The sequence below is a fragment of the Asparagus officinalis genome, unplaced genomic scaffold (genome assembly GCF_001876935.1).
Source record: "Asparagus officinalis unplaced genomic scaffold, Aspof.V1 AsparagusV1_Un24, whole genome shotgun sequence".
Lineage (NCBI taxonomy): Eukaryota > Viridiplantae > Streptophyta > Magnoliopsida > Asparagales > Asparagaceae > Asparagus > Asparagus officinalis.
This window is the reverse complement of record NW_017972290.1, coordinates 15,970-41,800: the sequence shown is the minus strand read 5'-3', so window position 1 is coordinate 41,800 and position 25,831 is coordinate 15,970. Positions and strand designations below refer to the sequence as shown.

Here is a 25,831-nt window from a genome sequence, read left to right as displayed (position 1 = left end):
AAGGGATAAATATGTACTAAAGTTCTACAGTAAGTTGAAAGAGTTGATGGATGAGTTGGAGATGCAACAACCTTTTGTTACTGCCTCAACGATATTGAGGGGATATCGTCAGGATCTAGCAGTGTCAAGGTTTTTTTTGGTTTGGTTCTGTCATTGGCATCTCAGGTGTGAGGGCAGATTTTGGGAGGAGATAATGTTCCCTCATTGACGTCTACCTTCTCCAGGGTCATGCGCGTATCACCTAGATCTTGTGCACTCTCTACACCATCTGTTGAGCAATCTGCCATGTTTGTTGGATGTACAAAGGGCATGGTCATGGTCTTGATATGGGCAGGTCGAGATACATCCTAAGGATTGAAGTAGCCTACCAAAAACATGGTTTGCTTCTTTTTCAAAGAAAGTATGTATTGGATCTTCTGGAGGAGACTGGTCTTCCAAGGTACAAACCTACAAGTACCCTAATAGAAGCAAATGAGGATTTCTTGTCTGAGGACAATAAACTTTTTGATGGCACTAAACAGTATTGGAGGCTGATTGGAAGCTAATATACCTTATAGTCAGTAGATCCGGCATATCATATAATGTTGGGTTCTCAATCAATTCATGCATAAACTTAGAGAGGTTCATTGAGGAGCTGCTTTGAGGGTTCTTGCCTATATGAAAAGCTCTTATGGTAAATGCTTATTGTACAAGAAGTGTGAAAATGTACATATCTCCGCCTATTCCAACTCAGGCTATGCAAGAGATAAGGGAGATAGGAAGTCTACTACTGGGTATTACATATTTTTTGAGGCAATCTAGTGACTTGGAGAAGAAAGAAACAAGATGTGATTTCTCGATCTAGTGCAGAGGTTGAGTACAGGGCGATGACACATATAGCTTGTGAGATGATGTGGCTAAGGAATCTAATGTTAGAACTTGGTTTTTTTTCTAGCCTGGACTCATGCCTATACACTGTGATAATCACTCTGCTATTTATATCGTCAAGAATCTTGTTTTTCATGTAAAGACAAAGCATATTCATGTTGATTGCCATTTTTGTTAGGGGCAGTGATGAAAAGCTTGATTCACACTCCATTCACCCATTCTTCACAATAGTTGGCAGACATTCTCACAAAGGTGGCTTCATCTAAAGTATTTTCTACTTTATGCAGCAAGCTAGGCATAGTTGATAACTTTGCTCCGACTCGAAGGGGAGTGTTAAATTGGTTAATTTGTTAAATTGGTTAATTTGTTAAATTGGTTAATTTGTTAAATTGGTTAATTAAGTATTGTGTCAAATATTGGGTTATTGGGTATCGTTCCATTATCTGTATTCATATTGTAACCCTATAATTGTGTTGGTTATCTAATCAATAATTTTTACCATGTCTTTTTCCTTGATAGACAGCATATGATGTTGTTAAAATTTACACTACGTAACTTCTATTTATGCAAATGTGATAATCTTCTTGTGAAAAGTGCCATGTGACACTCACAAATTAATTTCAGGCATTCAAAACCCTTAGGCTGTGTTTGGTTTGAGAGAAAGGGAGAGAAAGGAAAGTAAAGTGTGAGAGAAAATAAGATTCTGTTGTTTGGTTTGAAAGAAAACAAAAATGAAAAAGAAAATGAATTTCACTACAGAAAAATGGGTTTATATTTTTTCATTCCCCCTTTCTCTCCGCTTGCCTAGTGAAAACGAGGGAGAGCGACGGAAATTTCGCCCGACGCTGACCCCGATCTCTCGATTCTCGTCGCCTTGCTCATCGCCTCCAGAGATCGTCTCCTTGCTCGTCGCCCGACGCTGAAAGATCGCCTCCAGAGATCGTCCCCCTTTCTCTCGATTCTCTTTTGCCTCATCGTTCTCCTCTCTCTCTCTCTCGATCAAACCCTAGTTCGACGCCGACCAAACTAGGGTTTCTCCAATCGAGCTCTCGTCAGCTTGAGATCGCGAACCCTCGCTCTTCTATGGATCGTTCATTGCCGATCGCGTAACACGGGGTAAGATCCGAAGGTGAGCTTCGATTCGAGCTCGTAATTTATTTTTGATCGCTCTTCTAAGGAGGCATTTTGAACAGTATGGAGATATTTTTGAGGCCGTCGTGATCTCTGATAAGAACACGGGGAGGTCAAAGGGTTATGGTTTTGTGAGTATTCCTTCATTCTCTTGGATCTCTCTGTCAACATGAATCCAAATTCATCCGAGGTAAATTCTGCTCATATTTTTTTTGTTGGTTTTTGAAGTTTAATTTGTTGGTAATATCTTTGCTCATATTTTTGTTCATACTGTTGATGCATGAAAATACATTCCATTAGTGGTTCTGGTCCTGTGTGTTTGTTTGTATTTTTCTGAGATGATACTTAGCGGATAATACATCTCTGTTATCAGATCTAATGTCACTACTGTCTATTAAATTAGGGCCAAATTTCATTATTGTTTACTGTAGTTATTTAGTAAAATTAAAGAAGGGAAAACTTTTAGTTGAATTTGCTATAGCTTGTGACTTAACTTCACTTGTTATGGTGAAAAAGTTTGGCTTGTGTTGGATTTTACTTTATATGGTGGTCATTTCTTTTGGTTGATTTTCCTAAAAACCTGTAGCTGACTTCATTCCTTACCTTATACTCCTTTATCTTACTTTTATTGACACACTTGTATTTGCATTCCAAGTTTAGGATATGCCAAAATGAGTGTGCACCAAGTACTTGAGTGTGTTCTATGCGCGTATGAGGTATGATTATTTCTCTACCAACATAAGTTTGGAATCTGAGCTTGACATGATAAACCCAACTTCCATCACTAGGGTCTTTTCCTGACATGAAACTGACAAAATCAGCATCGGGTATGAGATGTGATCTTACATTCTACATAATATAGAATAATACAAAGAAAAAAGAGCCAAGTTATGATCACTCACCTAATCGCATGCCCATCAGATCTCATCACCTAACATTAGCTTCCAAAATCCCTATAGTTTCAAATTAAACTGATATACAGAACATTCATGGATATTCAGCAGCCACAATCCCTGCTGAAGTGTCACGCTCATGCTTGAGAGGCTTCCTGGAAAGTTCTTATTCAAAGCTGTCTTATTGCAGGTCAGCCTGAGTGCATTTGCATTCCTATTTTCAGAACTGGTGCAATACAATCAGACACAAGTTGACAACATTGCAGAGCTGGAGCGCCGGTAATGTAGAGTGTTTTTCGATTTATTTGTCAGCTATTTGTAAATGGCTCCTTACTTGGATGGTGTATGACGTGTAGTTTTTCACGGTTCAGATTTAGAATGACATATGCACATCAATATGCAGGCTAGAGGATGCTGGCTATGGTTTAGAATTAACAAGAGTATTTATTTCCTGCGTGGAGTACATAATTTCTGTGCGACCAAGGTTCACAGTTTGTTGACCTGTTTACCTCTATTAACAGTTTTTGGAGATAACAGACATATATACAGATGAGGCACCTCCAAAACATATCTAAAATCTAATTTTAGGCATTTTACATGTGATAATGTTTATAATGCACGACCTCAGAGATCATGGATATGCATGCAGAACACATCTTTGCCCTTTTATTTATTTATTTGGAAGTGTCTTAAATGAGTAAAGCCAAACACTTCATTATTTAGATGCATCAGAACTGTATTTTAGTCAACTCTAAATCAATGCTGACAATTGCACACTTTAATCGTTTGAGTCATTTCTGTTTAACAAAGTTGAGGAGGCTTAAAGCTATTGACACATGTTATTAATAGTTTAACGAGAAGGGTGGTTAATGAACATCCAAGTTGGGAAGACTATAGTATTATTCTGGCATGTGAAGTACATTGCTCCGAGGGTAGTGAGGGATTTTGCCTAAGGTTTATTAATCTAATGCTGAGCTTCTTGGCATCTGTACAGAACAGTACACTTGCATGATTCTTGAATTTGAAGCATAGTTAGGGAATCTTTTCTTTTTCTTGAATTTGAAGCATAGTTAGGGAATCTTGGTATCGGTACTAGGAGGTAATTTTGCAATGAAACATTCCTTTGCCTAATATAAAAGCCTTCCTATTGATGACATCTCTGTTAATGAAACATTCCTTTGCCTAATATAAAAGCCTTCCTATTGATGACATCTCTGTTATTCAGTGGACTTGTAGATTTTCATTATGATTCATGTATCGTCACCGTGACTTTTATTAGTGATAAAGATCACCAGACTTGGGTGACTAACTCGTTTGAAGCTCTTCATAGTGATGGATGACCAACTTGTTCAATTATGTTGCAAGTTTGTATCCTTATTGCATGTTTTATTATGTGATGCTTATTGATAAAGATGTCATGCTTCTTCATATTCCATTCCATGGATGGATGCTCAACTTGTTTAGTTATGTCGAAAGTTTGTGGCCTTATTGCATAAAGAATGTTAAGACTTCATTTTATAGGTTTTTGATGTTTATATTCTACTTATTTGAATTTTTATTTGAATTAATTTCAGGGGATGAAGGATGTGAGAATGATGTCTTGATGGGCTCACTAAAGTCAAAATCCAAGGATGTGAGATTGATGTCTTGATTGTAATAGACTTTGTTGGTTAGGATCTTCTATATGAAATTGATTGTAATAGACTTTGTTGGTTAAGATTTTCTATATGAAATTGATTGTAATAGAATTTGTGACTAGAAATGGATTATAGTTTATATTAGGAATATCATGACATTTACTTTAGATTTGTTTTGGTTCTTTCATTGATATTTCTTTCTGCAAGTATTATGTGTGAGAAATGTTGTTCTTTAATTAGTGGAATTGTGATTGTGCTTCTGCTTGTTAATATTTACAAACTCGAAGTTAATGGCCACTCAAGTTTTTGTGTTAGGAAATTGCCAATTTTTCTTGAGTTAAGATTGTGTAAACATGTATAATAACTTGTAAATTTTTTAAAAATATGATAGAATCATAATTTAATTTAATTTTTTTGTAAATTATTTAAAATTTGAATCTAATTCCAAAAAGTATGAATTAAAATTATGTTGTGATAATTTTCTTCCTCTTTTCTCAGAAAGGTAACCAAACAAGAGAAAATAACTTTCTTATGAATTTTCTTCTAACTTTCCTTACAATATTCTTTCTAACCAAACAATAAAAAGAAAATTATTTTCTTTTCTTTTTCTTTTCCTTTCTTTTTACTTTCTCTTTCTTTTTCTTTTCTCTCTCTTTCTCTCAAACCAAACATAGCCTTAAATTTTGTTTTAAAATAGAATTGGTTAGACTTAAATATAATCAAACTAAGATTAACAATAATTTAAACAAAACTTAAGGGTTACAAACTTTTAAAATTAGCCAGCGAGATTGCAACATGAAATTTGAGGAGAAAGCGCTCGCATTTTCATTACAGAAGCTTTCAAAAAGGCACTTTTTTAAAAACTTCACAGTATATAAGTGCTATTAAAAACAGGTGAGGGTATACCAGTGTAAAGTAGGTGTATCTACAAGGTATTCAAGTGCTAATTAGCCATAAAACCAAAGACAAAAATTACGGGTCGGTTATATTTCTCGCCCCTACCCGCATCACATTTGCACTTTAACACGTGACCCCGATTCCACCAAATCACGGGTTACAACGGATTCAAAGTCCGTCTCCTGTCATCTCCAACGAGGAAGGGGGGAAAAAAGAAAAAAAATAGGCGTTAGAATTTCCCAACGGTCAAATTTTTCAAAATTCCAAATCCTTTCCCCTTCCTTTCCTCTCTCTCAAAAAAGGAAAAAGAAACTCTAAACTCGATTTCTTTATCTGGGTCTCTCTTCTCTTCTCTCTCTCTATATCTCAAAAACCCCACAAGAACCCAAAACCCCAATTCCTCTCCTCGAAATTCTCTCAATCCCCACTCAAACAACTCAACTTCTCCATCTGGGTCTCTCTCAAATGGCCCCAACTCCCTCTCCAAGACCCCTCGCCACCCTCCAAACCCCATCAAGAACCCCTCACTCGAAGCACAAGCTCAACTTCCCCTCGGTCCCGACTGAGCACCCGGTCGAGGTCATCGCCCGCATCCGCAACCTCTCCGTGGACCCCACCCTCGCCGTCTCCTCTGACGCCCGATCCATCCGCCTCACTTCACCCTCGACGGGGTCTCGCTCTCCGAGACCGAAGATCTATCGGAATTCTACCAAAAGTATGTTGGGTCCAGGATTGAGGGAGTGAGATTGGGGGCTAAATGCACTATCATGATGTATGGGCCCACGGGATCGGGTAAGAGCTACACGATGTTTGGGGGGATGAAGGAGCCCGGGATTGTGTATCGGGCTTTGAAGGACATGTTGAGAGCTGAGGGGGATGATGAGGGGGGATTTGGGTTGGGGTTTTTTGTAAAGGTGACTGTTTTGGAGATTTATAACGAGGAGATTTACGATCTTCTTTCGGGGAATTCGAATGGGATTGGTATTCCGAAGGGAAGCCAGACTCCAAAGGTAAGTGAATTTTTTTTTGCAGTTAGTTAGGGTATGATGCTTATATGCGAATTATCTGTGATTAACTGTATATATATTGCTTGAGCCTTTTTAAGTTGAATTGTTTGTGTTTCTGTTTTTCTCTGATAATTTAAAGGCTTGTGTGAGGGTTTAATTATGTTTTTTTCATGATTTTTTTCTGCATAGAGATTCTTATGTCCTACCAAATTTGCTCAAGAGAATTTACAACTTACAAAACCTTGATCCTTTCACATCCATCCTTATTTCTTCACAACAAAAAGATCTCTTGAGACCGTGAAGAGTCCTAACTGTTATTTTGACTTTCAATTCAACACCCACCAAACTTCACTGTGCCATCAACCAAAAAACATTATTCCACCAACCCAAAACATTGTTCCACTAACCCTTTTGAAGGCTATAAATAGAGGAGGGTGGTGAAGGGTTAGAACATCGAACAGAAATTCAGAACAGAGAGAAGAAAGAGAGATTTGAAGAGAAAAGAAAAAGAGTGTTTTCTTTGAGTGTTTTCTTCTTTGTGAGTTTGGTGAGACATTAGAGTGAACTCCCTTTGTAATTTTCTCTTTTGTGATTAGTGAAGTTCTCTGCTATTCTCGCCCGTGAACGTAGGTCATACTAACCGAACCACGTTAAATCATTGTGTTATTCTTTGTCTTCATTGTGTTTATTCAGTGTTGTTATTCTTCACTCTTGTATAGACATATTCTGTGTCTGTAAAAAGCCCACCGTTGCAACAAACTGGTATCAGAACCTGGCTTAAAGTACGTGTATCCGTATGTTCTATGGCTGCCACTAAAAGTGGATCCTCTACATTAGAAAATAAGTTAGATTGTTATTTACTCTTTAAAGGCACTGGATACTATATATGAGCATGGTACTATTCATAAATACTATTACTATTCATAAGTACAACTACTGTTCATAAGTACGCTTACTGTTTACAATTACAGTTACTGTTCTAGTGGGCTTCAAGATGTCTTCTGCAAAATACAAAGTAAAGAAATTCGATAGGAGAAACAGCTTGAGAGTAAAAATAAGAGCTCTCCTAGTACAATAAGAACTGTTCAAAGTCTTGTCTGGAAAAGATAAGTTGTCATAATCTATGCCCGATGATAAGAAATAAGAGCTGGAAATAAAAACGCATAGTGCCATACAGCTTTGTTTGACCGATGAGGTCATGCGGGAGGTTGCTAATGAAGATACCGTCGCCGGCTTGTGGCTCAACTTGAAGCAACGCCTCTTCACCCTTCGCATGAAGGAAGATATGCGGATTAAAGACCATTTAGATGAATTTAACACTATTCTATGGATTTAAAAAATATTAATGTTAAAATTGATGAAGAAGATCAAGCTTTTATTTTGTTATGTTCATTACCTCTTTTCTATGAGAATTTTGTTAATAGTATGTTATACGATAGAGATACATTTTTTTAGGATATCAAATCAGCCTTACATTTAAAAGAGTTAATGTAGAAAATATCTATCGTAGGAGGAGAGGATCAAGCTAAAGGTTTATTCGCTTGTGGTCGTCCTGAAAAGGGTGTTGGTGGTAGAAGCAAATCAAGAAATATGTCTAGATCAAAGTCCATGTCAAGAAAAAATGTTGAATGTTATTACTATCACAAGTATGGGCATATAAAACATTATTGTCTACCGCTCAAAGCAAAGGATAATTCAAAGTCGAAGTCTGGGGAAATAAAACTTTCAGTTGTTACTGTAATTGAAGAGTCTTCTAGTTCACATGAAATTCTTTCAGTTAGTGTTAATACTCATTCACAAGATGAGTGGGTTCTTGATTTGGGTTGTTCCTACCATATGTGTCCACATAGGGATTGGTTTGTTACATATCAGTCTATCAATGATGGAAATATCTTGTTAGAAAATAACATGTCTTGCAAGACTGTTGGTATCGGATCAATTAAGATTAGAACCCATGATGGTATTGTTAGAACTTTGAGTAATGTCCGACATATACCAGAGTTAAAGAAGAAGCTTGTTTTTTTAGACACCTTTGACTCAAATGGTTTTAAGTTTTCGGCTGAAGGTGGAATTTTGAGAGTTAGTAAATGCTCTTTTATTATGATGAAAGAAAAGAAGGTAAATACCCTCTATATCCTTGTAGGCAGCACAGTGACATATGTTGCAACAGTATCATCCTCAGAGGATTCAGATTCTAACACCACACGTTTGTGGTATATGCGGTTAGGGCATATGAGTGAGAGATGACTAGATGTATTAAGCAAACAAGGTATACGTTTGTGGTCAGAAAAATAGTAAGCTAGACTTTTGTGAGCATTGTATTTTCAAGAAACACCATAGAGTCTCATTTAGTACCAATGTCCATAGAACTAAAGGTACTTTAGATTATATCCATTCAGATGTTTGAGGTCCCTCTCAGGTTTCATCGAAAAATGGAGCTCAATTTTTGCTAACATTGATTGATGATTATTCTAAAAAAGTTTGGGTGTATCCTTTGAAGCATAAGAGTGATGTGTTTACAACCTTCAAGCAATGAAAGGTTATGATTGAGAAGCAAACAGGAAAGAAAGTGAACTGCCTCAAAACTGACAATGAGATAGAGTTTTGTTCCGCAGAGTTTGACCAATTTTGCATGAATGAATGTATTGTGCGTCATCGTACAGTTCAGCATACTCCATAACAAAATGGAGTTGTAGAAAGAATAAACAGAACACTTTTAGAGAAAGCTCGATGCATGTTCTCTAATGTCGGTTTGTCAAAAGACTTTTGGATCGAGATAGTCAATACAACTTGCTATTTGATAAACAGATCTCTTTCTACAATAATTAATTTTAAAACTCTAAAAGAGATATGGTATGGTGTCCCTGCTAATTACTCTTATTTAAGAGTATATATGGTTGCTCTGCTTATTTTCATGTTAATGATGGTAAGCTTAAACCCAAAGCAAAGAAAACTATCTTTCTAGAATATGTTACTGGGATAAAGGGATATAGACTATGATGTTCTGATATTAAATCACCTAAGTTTATTATTAGTAGGGATATTACTTTTGATGAGAAATACATGCTTTATCCGAGAAAGGATTTTGTTATTGATACCACAGGTACTGAAAAGAAGTTTAGCAAGCAGGTAGAGCTAGAGAGCTTAGCTTCAAAGAGAGTGCTTGAAGGCACTCATGTTGAACCAGTTGACACTAGAAAGGTTCAATTTCAGATGCTGATACACCGTAAGAGCAACAGTATAGTATTACCACCAAGAGAACAAAAAGACAAATCCGATATCTTTAACGTTATGCAGACATGTTTGTTTATGCTTTGAGTATAGCAGAGTCGATTAAAATTCTAGAGCCTTCTACCTATAAGGAAACTATTAGTGACAATGAGGCTGCAAATTGGACTGTTGCAATGATTAAAGAGATATAGTCTCTTCACAAGGGACTGTAGATATTGGCTTGAATTTAGACATCTGACAGGAGCCCATTTAAATTTGAAAAGAGAACACAACAAGACATTGGGGAGATAGAGATCTCTGTCACCTCACTTCTTTCTTAAGTTTTTTCAATATTGGCGGCTTATCTGGATTTGAGCCACAGAAGCAACAAGCCTCTTGAAACTAATGTCTCCATCGCCATCACTTCGTGTAGAGAGAAGTGGAAAGTACTTGTTGAAAATCAAACTGAAAAGAAGATTAAACATCTCCGAACAGATAATGGCCTATAGTTCTGCAGTGGAGAGTTTAATCAGTTCTGCTCAAATTCTGGGATCGTACGACATCGCACGGTCAGACACACTCCTCAGCAAAACGGGGTGGCAGAACGCATAAATAGAATGTTGACGGAGAGAGCTAGGTGTATGCTCTCAAACTCTGGGTTTGATAAAAACTTCTGGGCTGAAGCTGTTAACACAGCTTGTTACTTGGTGAACCGGTCTCCTTCTATCGCCATTGAACACAAGACTCCAAATGAGGTATGGTTAGGTAAACCAAATGACTATTCAAATTTAAAGGTATTTGGATGTCCCGACTATCATGTTAGAGAGGGTAAGCTTGAGCCTAGAGCTAAAAAATACATATTTATTGGTTATGCTGATGGCGTTAAAGGCTATCGTTTGTAGAGTCTTGAACCTGATTCACCTAAATTCATTATTAGTAGAGATGTTACTTTTAATGAAAGATATATGCTTGATCATGGGAAGATTTCTGTTGAGTCTACAGGAAATATAGAGAAGATTATGGATAAAGTGGAGCTTCAGGTGGAGCTCGAGGGAAAGACGTCTCAAAAGTCGTCTATAAAAATTACTCCTACAGCTGTAGAAGAGCAATATGATTTAGGTTCAGATGCTGATGATGCTGAGATTGAAGAACCTTATTCCATAGCCACTGGCATGATGAGGAGACAGATCAAACCTCCTCAAAGATATGCACATGCTGAATTAGTGGCATATGCTCTCACGACAGCTGAAGAGATGTGTATAACCTCCTCAAAGATATGCACATGCTGAATTAGTGGCATATGCTCTCACGACAGCTGAAGAGATGTGTATTCAAGAGCCATCCATGCTGAATTAGTGGCATATGCTCTCACGACAGCTGAAGAGATGTGTATTCAAGAGCCATCAAACTTTATTGAAGCTATCTCATGCAGAGAAAGATGGACGTTGGGCCATGGCTATGACAGAAGAACTCGAGTCACTCTACAAGAATCAGACTTGGGATTTGGTGTAATTACCTAAGGATAAAAGGGCAATTGGATGCAAGTGGATTTTCAAAAAGAAAGAAGGGATCTTAGGAGTTGAAGATGCTAGATTCAAAGCACGATTGGTGGCTAAGTGTTATAGACAAAAGGATAAAATTGACTATGATGAAGTGTTCTCTCCGGTTGTGAAGCATACCTCCATCCGTGTATTGCTTGCCATGGTTACTCTATTTGATTTGGAGCTTGAGCAGCTTGATATGAAGACTGTATTTTTACATGACGAACTTGAGGAGACTATCTACATGTCTCAGCCAGAGGGATACTTCGTAGAAGGTAAAGAAGATCAAGTTTGCAGATTGAAGAAATCCTTATACGGCCTGAAGCAATCTCCCAGACAGTAGTATAAGAGGTTTGATAATTTTATGTTTGATAATTTTATGCTTAGTCATGGGTACTCAAGAAGTACTTATGATAGTTGTGTGTACTACATGCATCTAGGAGATGATTCTTTTATTTATCTTCTATTATATGTTGATGACATGTTTATTGCTGCTAAGAACATGTCACAGATTCTTATTTTAAAGAAACAACTCAATGATGAGTTTGAAATGAAAAATCTTGGTACAACAAAGAAGATCTTAGGTATGGAGATCAGGAGGGACAGGAAAGCTAAAACTTTATATCTCCCACAGAAGAGTTATATTAAAAAGGTACTTGAACGTTTTGGGATGAAAAGGGCCAAGCCCGTTACGACTCCTTTGGCTCCTCACTTTAGGCTCTCGACTTCAGATTCACCTACAAGTGAGAACGAGAAGAAGGAGATGTCCCGAGTTCCATACTCTAATACAGTGGGTAGCATAATATATGCTATGATTTGCACTTGTCCAGACATTGCTCAGGCAGTCAGTGACTCAGTGTAGTGAGCAGATACATGGCTCAACCAGGAAAGGCACACTGGGAAGCAGTAAAGTGGATCCTACGGTATCTCAGGGGTACCTTAGATTTGAGTTTAGTTTTTGACAGCAATACTTTGGGAACCTCAGTTGTAGGTTTTGTGAATTCTGATTATGCAGGTGATCTCGATAAAAGGAGATCTTTGACTGGTTATTTTTTTACTCTTTCTGGCTCAGCTATTAGTTAGAGATCGACTTTACAGTCGACAGTTGCTTTGTCTACTACAGAGGTAGAATACATGGCAGCAGTAGAAGTGGTAAAAGAGGCCATTTGGTTGAAAAATCTCGTGAGGAGGCTAGTTCAGTTGTATTTTGCGACAATCAGAGCGCAATACATTTAAGCAAAAACTCAGCACATCATGAGAGGACAAAGCATATTGATGTCAGATATCATTTCATTCGTGAGGTAACTGCTGAAAGAAATATCACGATGAAGAAGATTGGTACTGCAGACAACCCAGCTGATATGTTGACCAAACCGATCCCGACCTTCAAGTTCAAGAACTGTTTGAATTTGGGAGGCATTCACACTTGTTAGGCGGCCCTGTTTGGGGCATTGTTTGCAAGAGGGGGTCGAGCTTCACTTGTTCTATTATGAAGTGAACTCCCAACGTAAGTTGTGTTCATGATAAATATTCAACTTATTGATGTTTGAAGATTCAATCCAAGGTGGAGATTGTAGATATTGGCTTGAATTTAGACATCTGACAGGGGCCCATTTGAATTTGAAAAGAGAACACAACAAGACATTGGGGAGATAGAGATCTCTGTCACCTCACTTCTTTCTTAAGTTTTTTCAACATTGGCAGCTTATCTGGATTTGAGCCACAGAAACAACAAGCCTCTTGAAACTAATGTTGCCATCGCCATCACTTCGTGTAGAGAGAAGTCAACATTGGCGGCTTATCTGGATTTGAGCCACAGAAGCAACAAGCCTCTTGAAACTAATGTCGCCATCGCCATCACTTCATGTAAAGAGAAGTCAATTTGAGGTGGGCCCTATTGAGTTCTAAAGTGTTGACATATTAGTATTATTAGGGACTTATTTGTAAGTTTTGTAGGGGCCTATATAAAGCCCAAGAGATCTCATAATGAATTAGGGTTTCATATTCTTTATGGTATCAGAGCCCCACAAAAAACCCTAGCCGCCTCCACCCTTTACCACCCCGGCTGCACCCCTCTCTCTCGGCCACCTCCCCACCCTCGGAAAACTCTCCAGAGCCGCCCTCCTCCGCCCTGCCCCCCCGCCAACACCCCCCCTTGCCAGTCAGAGAGCGCCGCGCTCCTGCCTGTCCAGCGAAGCAGAATACCCCCCTGCTTGCCCTGTCAGAAGCCGAAACACGCCCCTGCCCTGCTCCTCAGGGCGAACAGCCCCCTTCTGCCTCTGTCCTATCAGGCCGAACAGCCCCTTTGGCCGCTGTCGCACAGCGCCGAGACACCCCCCCTTTGCCCTTTCCTCAAGCCGAACACCCCCCCTTCAGATCCGTAAAACCCTCAGGGCGAACCAACTCCCGTACACATCTCAGACCCCCTTCAGATCCGAAAACCCCTTGACCCCCTACTTTTCCCACGATCAGACCTCCTTCCGCCCCCACCCCGCGTTGCCCGCCGCTTGCTGCGCTATGCCAGACCTCGAGTTTGGCATGGGTTCCCTCGACTCAGTCCTCGAACTGATGACAGGCAGAGTATATACCTCACATCGATGAGATATATAACTGGTTTTGGTTCTTGTTTCCTCTGAGAAACGAGAATTTGTTAGAGATCTTACTCTTGTTGTGCAGCAGAGGTGCTGCCGAAATTTTTACTGCACACAACAAGGGTCGGAAGAGAAGGTGAACAGGTGGTGGATCTGAAGCTTGATCGATGGAGGAGATCATCAAGAAGTTGAACCCTGCGGAGGTATCAACTTTGATGAAGTTGATGAAGTTGTCGGCTGGTGAGAGCGCGACAAAACCATCAAAGAAGTTGGAGCTTCCGACCATCGATCTGAAGCTTGATGGACCGAGTACGTACCTGAGCTGGTCGCGACGGGTGAGATACACCCTTGCAGGGCGGAACCTAGAGGGTTACTTGACAGGAGAGGCGACAGAACCGGAAGAGGACTCGGAGGGAAGAGATGAGTGGAAGACCACTCATATGTTGGTGTACATCTGGCTTCTCAACTCGTTGGTCCCAACGATCGCCGCCAAGGTAGATGGCATTGAGAAGGTGAAGGACGTCTGGGAGAAGTTGAGGAGGACATATGATGGAGTGGGGAATAACCTGAGGGTATTCTAGATTAAAGGAGAGATCGACGCCACAGTCCAGGGTGAAAGGACTGTACAGGAATATGCTACAGAGTTGGAACGCCTGTGGCTGGATTATGATCATTTCTCTCCCCGGGCTAGCTGCAAGGACCCGGGATGTAAAGAGCGGGAGGCCTTTCTACAAGAGAGGACTATGGTGTTTCTTAAAGGATTGACATCAGAGTTCGCTCAGCGAATCGTATTGCTGCTAGCTCAGCCGAAGATTCCCACGCTTGAGGAGGCTATCTCTGCTATAATCCAGGAGGAGACTCGCATTCGGCTGCAGGCGGGGACAGGTGGACTTCCTGTGGTGAAGTCAGCACTGGCAGCCTCTAGCAACACTGGACCTAGGGGAGAGACCCGACAGTGCTACAACTGCGGTGCGGTGGGTCATCTACGGCATGCTTGCACCAAGCCATCCAAGGAAGGAGAGTCGGGTGGACGTGGATAGTTCGGAGGTCGTGGTCGTGACCGTGGGGGTCGACGAGGTGGAAGAGGAGCAGGGAATCGGGCAAATCTGACAGTAGCAGAAGAAGAAGAAGCTGAGGTGGTCTTTACAGAGGAGGATCGTGCTCTCCTCACGATACTCAGGAAAAAACAGCAAGTAGCAGGGGATGGAGATTTGAGGAATGGGACTGCGGAGGCATCTACTTCGTTCTTCGTCAGAGGCAACACTGCTACCTATGCTCATCCGAACAAAGGTACTGATGACATACATGCTCTTGCTTCTATGTCTCCTGACAGATCATCAGCATGGATAGTCGACTCCGGTGCGTCTTGTCATGTGACAGGTAATGCTAGTGAGTTCTCATCATATACTCACTTAGCATCGCCTGATAGTATTCAAACAGCTGATGGTACATTTCAGCCGGTAGTTGGTAAGGGTACAGTCGATTGTACTGGTTCTGTAACTTTGTCCAATGTTTTGCATGCTCCTTCTTTTCCAGTCAATCTTTTATCTATTAGTTCTATCATCCTCCAACTAAAATGCATCGTCTCTTTTGATATTCCCAAGGTAATCTTCCAGGAGAAGGGGACAGGGCGGAGACTTGGGACTGGCACATGGCGTAGTGGACTGTGGTATCTGGATCGTGAAGGGCTGGATTCAGCATTGGTGTCAGTCATAGAGGAAGCAGGAGTAGGATCTAAAATGAGTGCTGAAAATGAGTTAATGCTCCATCACCAGCGTTTGGGACACTCATCCTTTAGTGTTTTAGGTAGATTGTATCCTTTTTTATTTGAGAAGTGCTGAAAATGAGTTAATGCTCCATCACCAGCGTTTGGGACACTCATCCTTTAGTGTTTTAGGTAGATTGTATCCTTCTTTATTTGAGAAAGCAAATAAACAGAAACTTGTGTGTGATGCATGTGAGTTGGGAAAGCTTACTAGAAGCTCTTATGTTAGTTCTGGTCATAGAAGTTCTCATGCATTTGACCTGGTACATTCAGATGTTTGGGGGCCTTGTTCCACAAGTTCTATGAATGGATACAAATATTTTGTTACATTTATTGATTGCTTCTCTCGTGTTACTTGGTTATACCTGATGAAGAATAAGAGTGATGTGTTTGGGTGCTTCCAAAATTTTCATAAGACTGTTCAGACTCAATACGGAGCAGTGGTGAAAGTATTGAGGTCAGATAATGGGACAGAGTATACCAACAGAGCCCTTGAAGAATATTTGTCAGCTCAAGGAATACATCACCAGACAACCTGTCCATACACTCCAGCACAGAATGGGGTAGCGGAAAGGAAGAACAGACATCTTTTAGAGGTTGCTAGAAGCATGATGATCTCTATGAATGTCCCAGAGACATTATGGGGACAAGCAGTATTGACCGCAGCAGCGTTGATCAACAGAATGCCCTCGAGAGTGCTGGATTGGAAGTCTCCGTGTGAGATATTGAAAGGAGATAATGGTGGGATCCTTCCACTCAAAGTGTTTGGCTGTGTGTGTTTTGTGAAGGACAACAGGCCGTCTGTCGGGAAGCTTGCCCCTAGAGCTGTGAAGTGTATCTTTGTGGGATATTCTGCTACTCAGAAGGGATATGTTTGCTGGAGCCCGGTGGAAAAAAGGTTGTTTGTGAGCATGGATGTGCACTTTCGAGAACTCGAGCCATATTACACTCAGAAGGTAACTTCATCTGCTGGTAACTCGTCCAATACTAGAAGTATGGGGCGAGAGGAGGAGAATGGTGAGAGACAGGAGAACAATGTGGAGAAATCCATTTCTGTAACGATTCCTTGGGAGGAAGATTTGGTTAAGAAAAGGAAAATGAGACAAGAGGTGTTAGGCCCACTGTTCAGGGGGAGCTACTAACCTATAGTAGGAAGGGCAAACAAATTGGAGAAACAGTACCTACAGTGCCACTAGTGCTGCCAAGTCTCTTGCCAACGCCTACCCCGACTCCTGAAATTCCTACACCACCACCAATTTCATCCCAAGGTGATAACATTCCTACTGATAATATTCCTCTCCCTACTCCTCCCACACCAATATCAGTACGGAGGACTACTCGCAGTAATGCGGGACATCCTCCCGATAGATATGGTTGGGATCTTGCCCAGTATGTATCATATTCTAGTATCCACCCTGCATATGGAGCATTCATTGCATCATTGGACTCTGTTACTGTACCTAACAATTGGCAGGTTGCTAAGAAGGACCCAAAATGGAAAGCGGCTATGCACGAGGAGCTAGGAGCTCTAGAGAAGAACCGCACTTGGAAGCTAGTAAAGTTACCAGAAGGAAAGAGAGCAGTTGGATGCAAGTGGGTCTTCACTGTGAAGCAGAATCCAGATGGACAAGTTGAGCGCTACAAGGCCCGTCTGGTGGCAAAAGGGTATAGTCAGACATATGACATAGATTATGATGAGACTTTTGCACCGGTGGTGAAGATGAGCACTGTTCGGACCTTAATCTCTCTGGCAGTGAATGGTGGATGGAAGCTACACCAACTAGATGTGAAGAATGCATTTCTTCATGGAGATCTAGTGGAGGAGGTATACATGGAGATACCACCAGGATTTGGTACAGATCAGACAGTGGGAAAGGTCTGCAGATTGAAGAAGTCTCTCTATGGTCTGAAGCAATCTCCCCGTGCTTGGTTCGACAGATTCAGAAGGGCCATGATTGGTATGGGATACCAACAGATCAACGCCAACCATACAGTGTTCTTTCGACGGAGTGGAGGCCATATTACTATGCTTGCGGTATATGTGGATGATATGATCATTACAGGGGATGACGAGAAGGAGATTGCCCAACTCAAAGTGAGACTGAGTAAGGAATTCGAGGTGAAAGATCTTGGCTTGCTTAGATACTTTCTTGGAATAGAGATAGCTCGAGGAGCGGAGGGGATCGTCCTATCCCAGAGAAAGTATGCACTGGATCTTCTCAAAGAGACAGGAATGTTAGGATGCAAACCTGCAACTACACCGATCGACCAGAGGTTCAAGCTAGGTGCTGAGGCTGGAGAACCAGTTGATCGTGACAGATATCAGAGGTTGGTGGGAAGGCTGATCTATTTGAGTCACACACGTCCTGATATCTCCTTTGCAGTAAGCGTGGTGAGTCGACAGCTGAGGCAGAGTATAGAGCTATGGCCTTAGGAGTTGCTGAGTTGCTATGGTTGAAGAGTATGCTGGTGGAGCTGAAGCTGGATCAAGGAGATAAGATGAAGTTATGGTGTGACAACAAGTCAGCTATAAGTATTGCCAACAACCCAGTGCAGCATGATAGAACCAAACACATCGAGATCGATAGGTTCTTCATCAAAGAGAAGTTGGATAGTGGACTACTGGAGCTAAGTCATGTTTCGACTAAGGACCAGGCAGCAGATTGTCTGACTAAAGGACTCAGCTCAGTAGATATGATTAGAGGATGTGACAAGATGGGCTTAATAGATATCTTTCGCCCATCTTGAGGAGGAGTGTTGACGTATTAGTATTATTAGGGACTTATTTGTAAGTTTTGTAGGGGCCTATATAAAGCCCAAGAGATCTCATAATGAATTAGGGTTTCATATTCTTTATAAAGATCTCTCGTTCTCTCTAAAACTCAGAGAAGGTTTTTCAATCATAAGTGGGAGTGAGCTACATAATCAAGTAGAGCTATCACTCTCTGTAGATTTGTACTTGTGTGAAAACTCAAAGAATTAAAATTTAGCCCCTCTTGCCGTGGACGTAGATCAATTTGATCGAACCACGTAAATATTGTGTTTGTGATAGTCTCTCTATATCTCTTGCCGTGGACGTAGATCAATTTGATCGAACCACGTAAATATTGTGTTTGTGATAGTCTCTCTATATTTCTGGCTTTGTGTTTAATTATCTCAACATGAACCACGTAAATATTGTGTTTGTGATAGTCTCTCTATATTTCTGGCTTTGTGTTTAATTATCTCAACATGGACAAAAGATCGTTGGCTGTAAATAGGTGTTCAAGGAGACTATTAGTGACAATGAGACTGCAAATTGGACTGCTGTAAATAGGTGTTCACAAGAACCAGTCATGGGAGTTAGTGAAACCACCAAGGGGACAAAAGATCGTTGGCTGTAAATAGGTGTTCAAGAAGAATGAAGGAATTCTGGATATAGATTTTGTAAGATACAGGGCACGTTTGGTAGCTAAATTCTATATAGTCAGACCGAAAGTGTAGACTTCAATGAAGTATTCTCTTTAATTGTAAAACACATCTCAATCTGCGTGTTGCTTACCATGGTTACTCATTTTAATTTAGAGATTGAGCAACTTGATGTGAAGATGACTTTTCTACATAACGAGTTTGAGGAACAAATCTTTATGCATCATCTATAGGAGTTTATTGTTGAAGGTAAAAAAGATCATGTGTGCAGATTGAAGAAATCTCTTTATGAGTTAAAATAATCTTCGAGGCAGTAGTATTTGAGATTTGATACTTTCATATTTGAGCAAGATTACTCTAGGAATAAATATGATAGTTGTGTTTATCATAAAAAGCTCAATGATGATTCTTTTGTGTATTTGTTTTTGTATGTTGATGACATATTGATTATAGCTAAAGATATGTTAGAAATCAACGAGTTAAAATCTCAACTCAAACATGAGTTTGAGATGAAGGACTTGAGAGCAGCAAAGAAGATTTTAGGGATGGAGATCTACAGGAACAAGAGAGAAGGAAGTTTATTCTTGTCTCAGGAGAAATACACCAAAAAGGTATTAGAAAGATTTGGCATGCTTGATGCCAAGCCTATGAAGACTCCGCTTGCTGCTCATTTTCGTCTTTCAGCAGATTTATCACCGCAGACTAAAAGGAGGAGTAGCACATGTCTTGTGTTCCTTATACGAGTGTAGTTAGACGCATTATGTATGCTATGGTCGGCAACCATCCAAATATTTCACATGCAGTCAGTGTTGTGAGTCGGTATATGGATAAGTCTGAAAAGTCCATTGGCAGACTGTGAAATGGGTACTTAGATATTTGAGAGGATCAGATAATATTAGTTTATATTTTGGCAGGAACACAAACTCAGATTGCAGAATACTGAGCTATTCTAATTTAGATTATCTAGGCAATTTGGATAAGAGACGATCCCTGGTAGGTTATATTTTTACTCTTTCAGATAGTGCCATTAGTTAGAAGGCAACTCTACAGTTGACAGTTGTTTTGTCTATCATAGAGGCAGAGTATATTACAATGACAGAAACAGTGAAAGAAGTCATTTGGTTGATGAAAGGTTTGGTTGAAGATTTCGGCTTACACCAATGTATTACTACGGTATTTTGTGACAACCAGAGTGCTATACATTTGACGAAGCATCAGATGTATCATAAAAGAACTAAACATATAGATGTCATGTATTATTTTATCATAGAAATTAAAGTCATCAAGATTAAAAAATTAGTATTGCAGATAATCCAGTAGATATGATGACGAAGCCCGTACATTCGCGCAAGTTCGAGTATTGTCTCGAATTGCTTGGAGTTTAACAAAGTGGAGGTTAAGCTCGTAAGGGGCTTCTAGCGAGACAACAAGAGTTAAGAGAAAATCTTCATATTCAAAGTCAAGGTGGAGATTTGTTATTTTGACTTTGAATTCAACACCCACCAAACTTCACTGTGCCACCAACCTAAAAATACTATTCCACCAACCCTTTTGAATGCTATAAATAGAGGAGAGTGGTGAAGGGTTAGAGCATCGAACAGAAATTCAGAACAGAGAGAAGAAAGAGAGATTTGAAGAGAAGAAAAAGAGAGTTTTTTTTAATGTTCTCTGTGTGAGTTTGGTGAGATATTAGAGTGATCTTCTTTTTTTATGATTAGTGAAGTTCTCTGCTGTTCTCGCCCGTAGACATAGGTCATACTGACCGAACCACATTAAATCATTGTGTGTTGTTCTTTGTCTTCACTGTGTTTATTCAGTGTTATTATCCTCCACTCTTATATAGACATCTTTTGTGTCTGTGAAGCCCCTGCTGCAATACTAACAACTGCTTAGCATCCAACTATAGGTGAATCATTGTGTTCCGTAAGCATTGCTTGCTTAATTTTGCCAAATTTGTGAATAGTGAGAACTTTTGCCTGTAGAGTAACAGATGCTCTATTTCTTAAAGTCATCATATCCAAGGCGACCAGCTGAGAATCTAGTTCTTGAAAATAGGATTAAGTTGATGCCATATCCTCAATATTTGACAACCAGTCGATCTATTACTGATATTGCAAATGCAACCTTCATTTTTTCCACAGATCTCACGAGAGATATTGATTGGTTATTGGTTTTGACTATAAAACTCTAGCCTATCAAGCCTTGATGTCATTTTATTACACATGACGATGGCCAGTTTACTTCTCATAAGTGGATAGGGTGAAGTTTTTCCCATCAGTGCATAACCATGATACGCAACAGTTCTGTTTTTTTCTCGCATCATTTCGCTCTAATATTAGATTTCCCGGCATCACATTTTATCAAAATATTTTGTGTAAAGCCTCATATAGCTAAAATTGATGGAGTTGTTAAACTGTTTAAGGATTTGAAAGGCTTTTTGTGCTTACTTTTTCCGAGCACAGGCGTCTTTTCTGAAAGATGGATAAGAAATGTTGCTACTTTACCCATACCCTCCAAAACTACAAGAATCTTCAAATTTTTTTCCTCCTTTTTCTTTCCTCCTTTTTCTTTAGCAGGAGTTGTTTGTTATCTTTTTTCACACTGTATGTATAACTTGTAACAAATCCTTGATATGCAGGTGAAGCTGGAAGTTATGAGCAAAAAAGCAAAGAATGCAAGTTATATCTCTGGGAATGAAGCGGGAAAAATATCAAGAGAGGTCGCCAAAGTTGAGAAGAGGCGAATTGTTAAGAGCACAAATTGCAACGAACGAAGCTCAAGGAGCCACTGTTTGGTTTGTTTTCCCCTTATTTCTTTGCCAGTCTTAGTTTCAATCTTTTCAATTTTCAGGTTGCAAAATATTAGCTTTTTTGGGGTGCAAATCACAGATAATCTTGGATGTTCCATCTGTGGGGGGGAGGTTAATGCTTGTTGACATGGCAGGATCAGAAAACATAGAGCAAGCTGGGCAAACTGGATTTGAGGCAAAAATCCAGGTGATAATATGTGAAATCAATTCTTTTATGAATGTATTTCATATTTCCTGCAAATTAAATCCCTTTGATTTCTGCATTAATGTACAATTATCACGTTCGTATGTTGGGCTTGTATATACCCCTTAAACCATAAGCAAACTATCCCCAAATCTTAATATTTGCAAAACTACTACCCTCAAATCATCAACTTTGAAAAAAAAACACCAAATAAACAAATCATCAACTTTGTTGGATATGGTGAGGAAAATTTGACTATTTTCTTAATATTTTTTTACATAGGAGTTACATTCTTAAATATAATAGTATATTTCATATTTCATATAAATTAAGGTCTTGGTTGTTTATGCATTAATGTACAATTAGTGATTCTTTGTTTTTTAATAACATCTACCTTTGTATATTGAGATATTACTCCTGAATGGTGTAGCATCTACCTGCGTACCATCTACCTTTGTTTGTGTGACACCTACCTTCGTATCTTTGTTTGTGTGGCACCTACCTTCATATCTTTCGCATTTTTGAACTAATCCCTCAAATCATTGCAATTGCTATTAGCTCTCCCAATTCTCATGAGTTGTTTCAAATTATGCCCTCTAATTGCTATTTCTACTTTAGATTCATGATTTCTTGTTCAGCATTATTTTCTGCTACATTTAATTTTTTGACTGACTTGATAAACTTCTTAATTATTCCTATCACAGACAGGTAAAATCAACCAAGGAAACACAGCATTGAAAAGAGTTGTTGAATCAATTGCAAACGGCGATTCTCATGTACCATTCAGAGATAGCAAGCTAACAATGCTTTTGCAGGTAAAAAATTATGACCTTTTTTGTGTAGTTTTATTTCATAATAAACTAAAAACCTGATCTTTGTTTTTACAGGATTCTTTTGAGGATGACAAATCCAAGATTCTCATGATTTTGTGTGCAAGCCCTGACCCTAAAGAGATGCACAAGACAATATCTACTCTCGAATACGGGGCTAAAGCTAAGTGTATTGTCCGTGCAGCTCACGTGTCAACTCCAAAGGAAAAGGCAATGCCTGACGAATCAAGCACACTCCTAAGATCAAGAATTGCAGCGATGAATCAGTTCATCTACAAGTTGCAAATGGAGAACAGACTCAGAGAAAAAGAACGCGATGATGCACAAAAAGAGGTAGCAAAGAAAGAGGAAGAGATTCTCGCAGTTAAGTCTAAGCTTAAAGTGATAGAAGCAAAGGTGTCATCCCTAAAAGAAGAAGAGATTGAATCCAAGGTTGAGGAGAGGACCCAAATGATGAGAATCGAGCTAACAAGAATGGAAGAAAAGATGCTGAGACAACAAGAAGAACTTAATTCTTTAAGGCAACAGTTGGAGAAAATTGAATTAGAAAGGGGAAATGCCAATGAAGAAGCATTAAAAGATATAGATGGAGGCAAGTTCATGAAGAAGCTATCAGAAATTTATGGTGGAGATCAAGGGATGGAGAAATCTATGGAACTTGATATGGGGGATTTACCAGTGACTCATGATGTAATGGAAATAAAGGAGAATTTCCACCAGTTGAATCCTCAATATTTGGGTGTTGAGGATGAGGAGGATATTAATGCTATGAGATTCCCTGATAGAGTATGTTTGAGCACTGTTTTTGAGAGGGACGATGAAGGAGATGATAGAGATAGCACTGAAAACTATGAAGTTGATAAGGAGGTTATAGAAGAGAACACACCAATGCTCATTCATAATGGTGACAATTCTAAAGAAGCAAGAAAAACGCGAATTCAGAACATTTTTAGGCTTTGTGGTAACTATAGGGAGTTATCACAACAAGTTAAAGTTAGGACTCCAACAAAGACTAATGAAAATGAAAATGCTCGTGCATCACCTTTGGGATTGAAGGAAAGTCCAATTTCTTCACTTCTTGCTCCACTCTCGTCACTTCACATCGCAGATGAGAATAAATGTGTTTCTCACTCTGAAACAATAGAAAATTTGAAGGAAAATAGTGAGCCTGATGGAATGATGGAGGTTTGTGTGAAATGGGAAGCTTCAAAAGAATTTGGCGGGAAAATTATCAAGAAGATGAAAGTTGTGAAGGATACCACTCTCTCTGATTTGAGGAAGCTGATTGAAGTTCATCTTGAAGAGGATAAAAACAAGCAGGCATTCACTTTTCTACTACTTGGGGTATGCTACTTACTCATACTATTAGTATTAGAGTGTCGCTACAGGGACCCAAAAAATGGGACACCTCACCTGTCCCGCTACCTGTCCCATTTTTTGGGTCCTTTTAGCGTTTTTCTTAGTATTTATATAGTAACTGGTCATATTTGTTTCCTTATTAATATATTTTTGAACATAGATTCATTTAACCTTTTCATTTGAACTTATGAACAAACTGAATCCTGATCAATTGCGCGATAATTGTGACTGATATTTTTCTTAAGATTTCCTTCTGCAAGTTTGAATTTGTCAACTAAAACATGGTTTTTACGTTTTGGCTAATTTTAGATTTAGGCCCACATATCTTCAATAATTCTGTATTAGTTCCTCAAATCTTTGAAATTGCTCATAAGTCACTCAAATCCTAAGGGTCTTGAATTTGGTCCCTCATTAGCCAAAATACCCTTAGTTTATGCCCCCCACCACTACCAACCCAATGTTAGAAAATTAAGCTTTGAAGATGAAAAACGAAGCTTCTCTCAGTGTGATTGAGGTGTTGGACATGCAAATGCACGTAGAACAATGAAGAGGAAGAAGAGAAACTGAGCTCGGTTCACACCTGCGAGACTCCAGAACCCGGATTTACCCCTCCTAGTGAGGGCAATCTGGATCCCGTTCAACACACTAATCAAGAAAGAGACAACATATTTAAACACTCCAAACTCTTTCTCATTTTTTTATGTTGGACTAAAGATAACACTTAATTTTAAAATATACTTAAAACTCCAACACCCATAACCACTTGTGTTAAAAAAATAATAATAAAGATTTACTTAGGGGTATTTTTGGTCTCTGAGGGGGGACCAAGTTGCAAGACCCCTTACGATTTGAGGACATATGGACAATTTTAAAGATTTGAGGGACTGATATGGAATTATTAAAGATTTGAGGGACTAATTATCTAAATAGCCCTATGTTTTTCATGTGACATTAGCTATATGCTTATCTTTCAGAATGGTCTCATCTTGCAGTTATTTATCTGAACTGATGTGGATTCAACACCTTTCTTCTTTCGTTTCTTTTTTTTTGGGGTACTAGATGTGGATTCAATTTGATGAACTTGTAATCCAACTATAAATACAAATGTGGAAAATTATATGCGTACATATTTTCTTCATTGTTTCAATATCTAATATGCATACATATTGGTTATTGCAATAGGATCCTACTGGAGCTCCAGTCACCAAAGAAAAAGAAGCAACAGTTCCAGTCTGCAAATTGCCAATTTGCAACAACCTATCAAGCACTCATCTCGCCTGCCTACGTCCGATCAAGAAATCAGCAAATCGGCCAAATCATGCTCCATTTACTTCTCTGGAGAATACACTTCCAATTGCTGGACACGTCTAGTCGAAGTCTCTGACACGGGTTGTGCATGTTGTTTTAGCCAGTCATATAAATCTTATTGTATTTCTGGATGTATTTCGTGCATAGCTGTCAATGAAATTCGTGGGTTGCTACTAGTACTTTTGACAGTTATAGTTAAAGATGTGTTCAAACTAGTATTTTGCACATTTTGTGGTTCTGTTCATACAATTAACTTTTTGCATTGGAATATGAAAACAAGAAGGGACAGATCCGATCCCTTGTAGAAAAAAATTAGGCCAAGGGGGGTCTATCTACGATAATATTAGAACTACATGGGGTCTATCCGCAATTAACCCTTTTTAAAATTTAATCA

At 39.3% G+C, this 25,831-nt stretch overlaps 1 protein-coding gene and 1 long non-coding RNA gene across 2 annotated transcripts; both read left to right on the top strand.

Moving 5' to 3' along the window:
• The first annotated feature begins 4,227 nt into the window (after window positions 1-4,227).
• LOC109827103 (kinesin-like protein KIN-10A) lies at window positions 4,228-25,662 on the top strand. Its single transcript, XM_020394068.1, has 8 exons — window positions 4,228-4,366; window positions 4,466-4,524; window positions 6,079-6,435; window positions 21,586-21,741; window positions 21,836-21,943; window positions 22,645-22,755; window positions 22,828-24,114; window positions 25,312-25,662. The coding sequence occupies exons 1-8, from the start codon at window positions 4,228-4,230 to the stop codon at window positions 25,498-25,500; spliced, it is 2,406 nt and encodes an 801-aa protein (XP_020249657.1). The 3' UTR covers window positions 25,501-25,662.
• Window positions 15,407-15,705, top strand: LOC109827102. Its single transcript, XR_002243335.1, has 2 exons — window positions 15,407-15,580; window positions 15,672-15,705. It is a non-coding gene; the product is annotated as an uncharacterized LOC109827102 (long non-coding RNA).
• Window positions 25,663-25,831: the final 169 nt, after the last annotated feature.

Coding starts and splice junctions, on each gene's coding strand:
- LOC109827103 (XM_020394068.1), top strand. CDS start 4,228: ATGACCAACTTGTTCAATTATGTTGCAAGTTTGTATCCTTATTGCATG. Junction 4,367..4,465: donor CTTGTTTAGTTATGTCGAAA/GTTTGTGGCCTT, acceptor AATTAATTTCAG/GGGATGAAGGATGTGAGAAT. Junction 22,756..22,827: donor AGCTAACAATGCTTTTGCAG/GTAAAAAATTAT, acceptor TTGTTTTTACAG/GATTCTTTTGAGGATGACAA.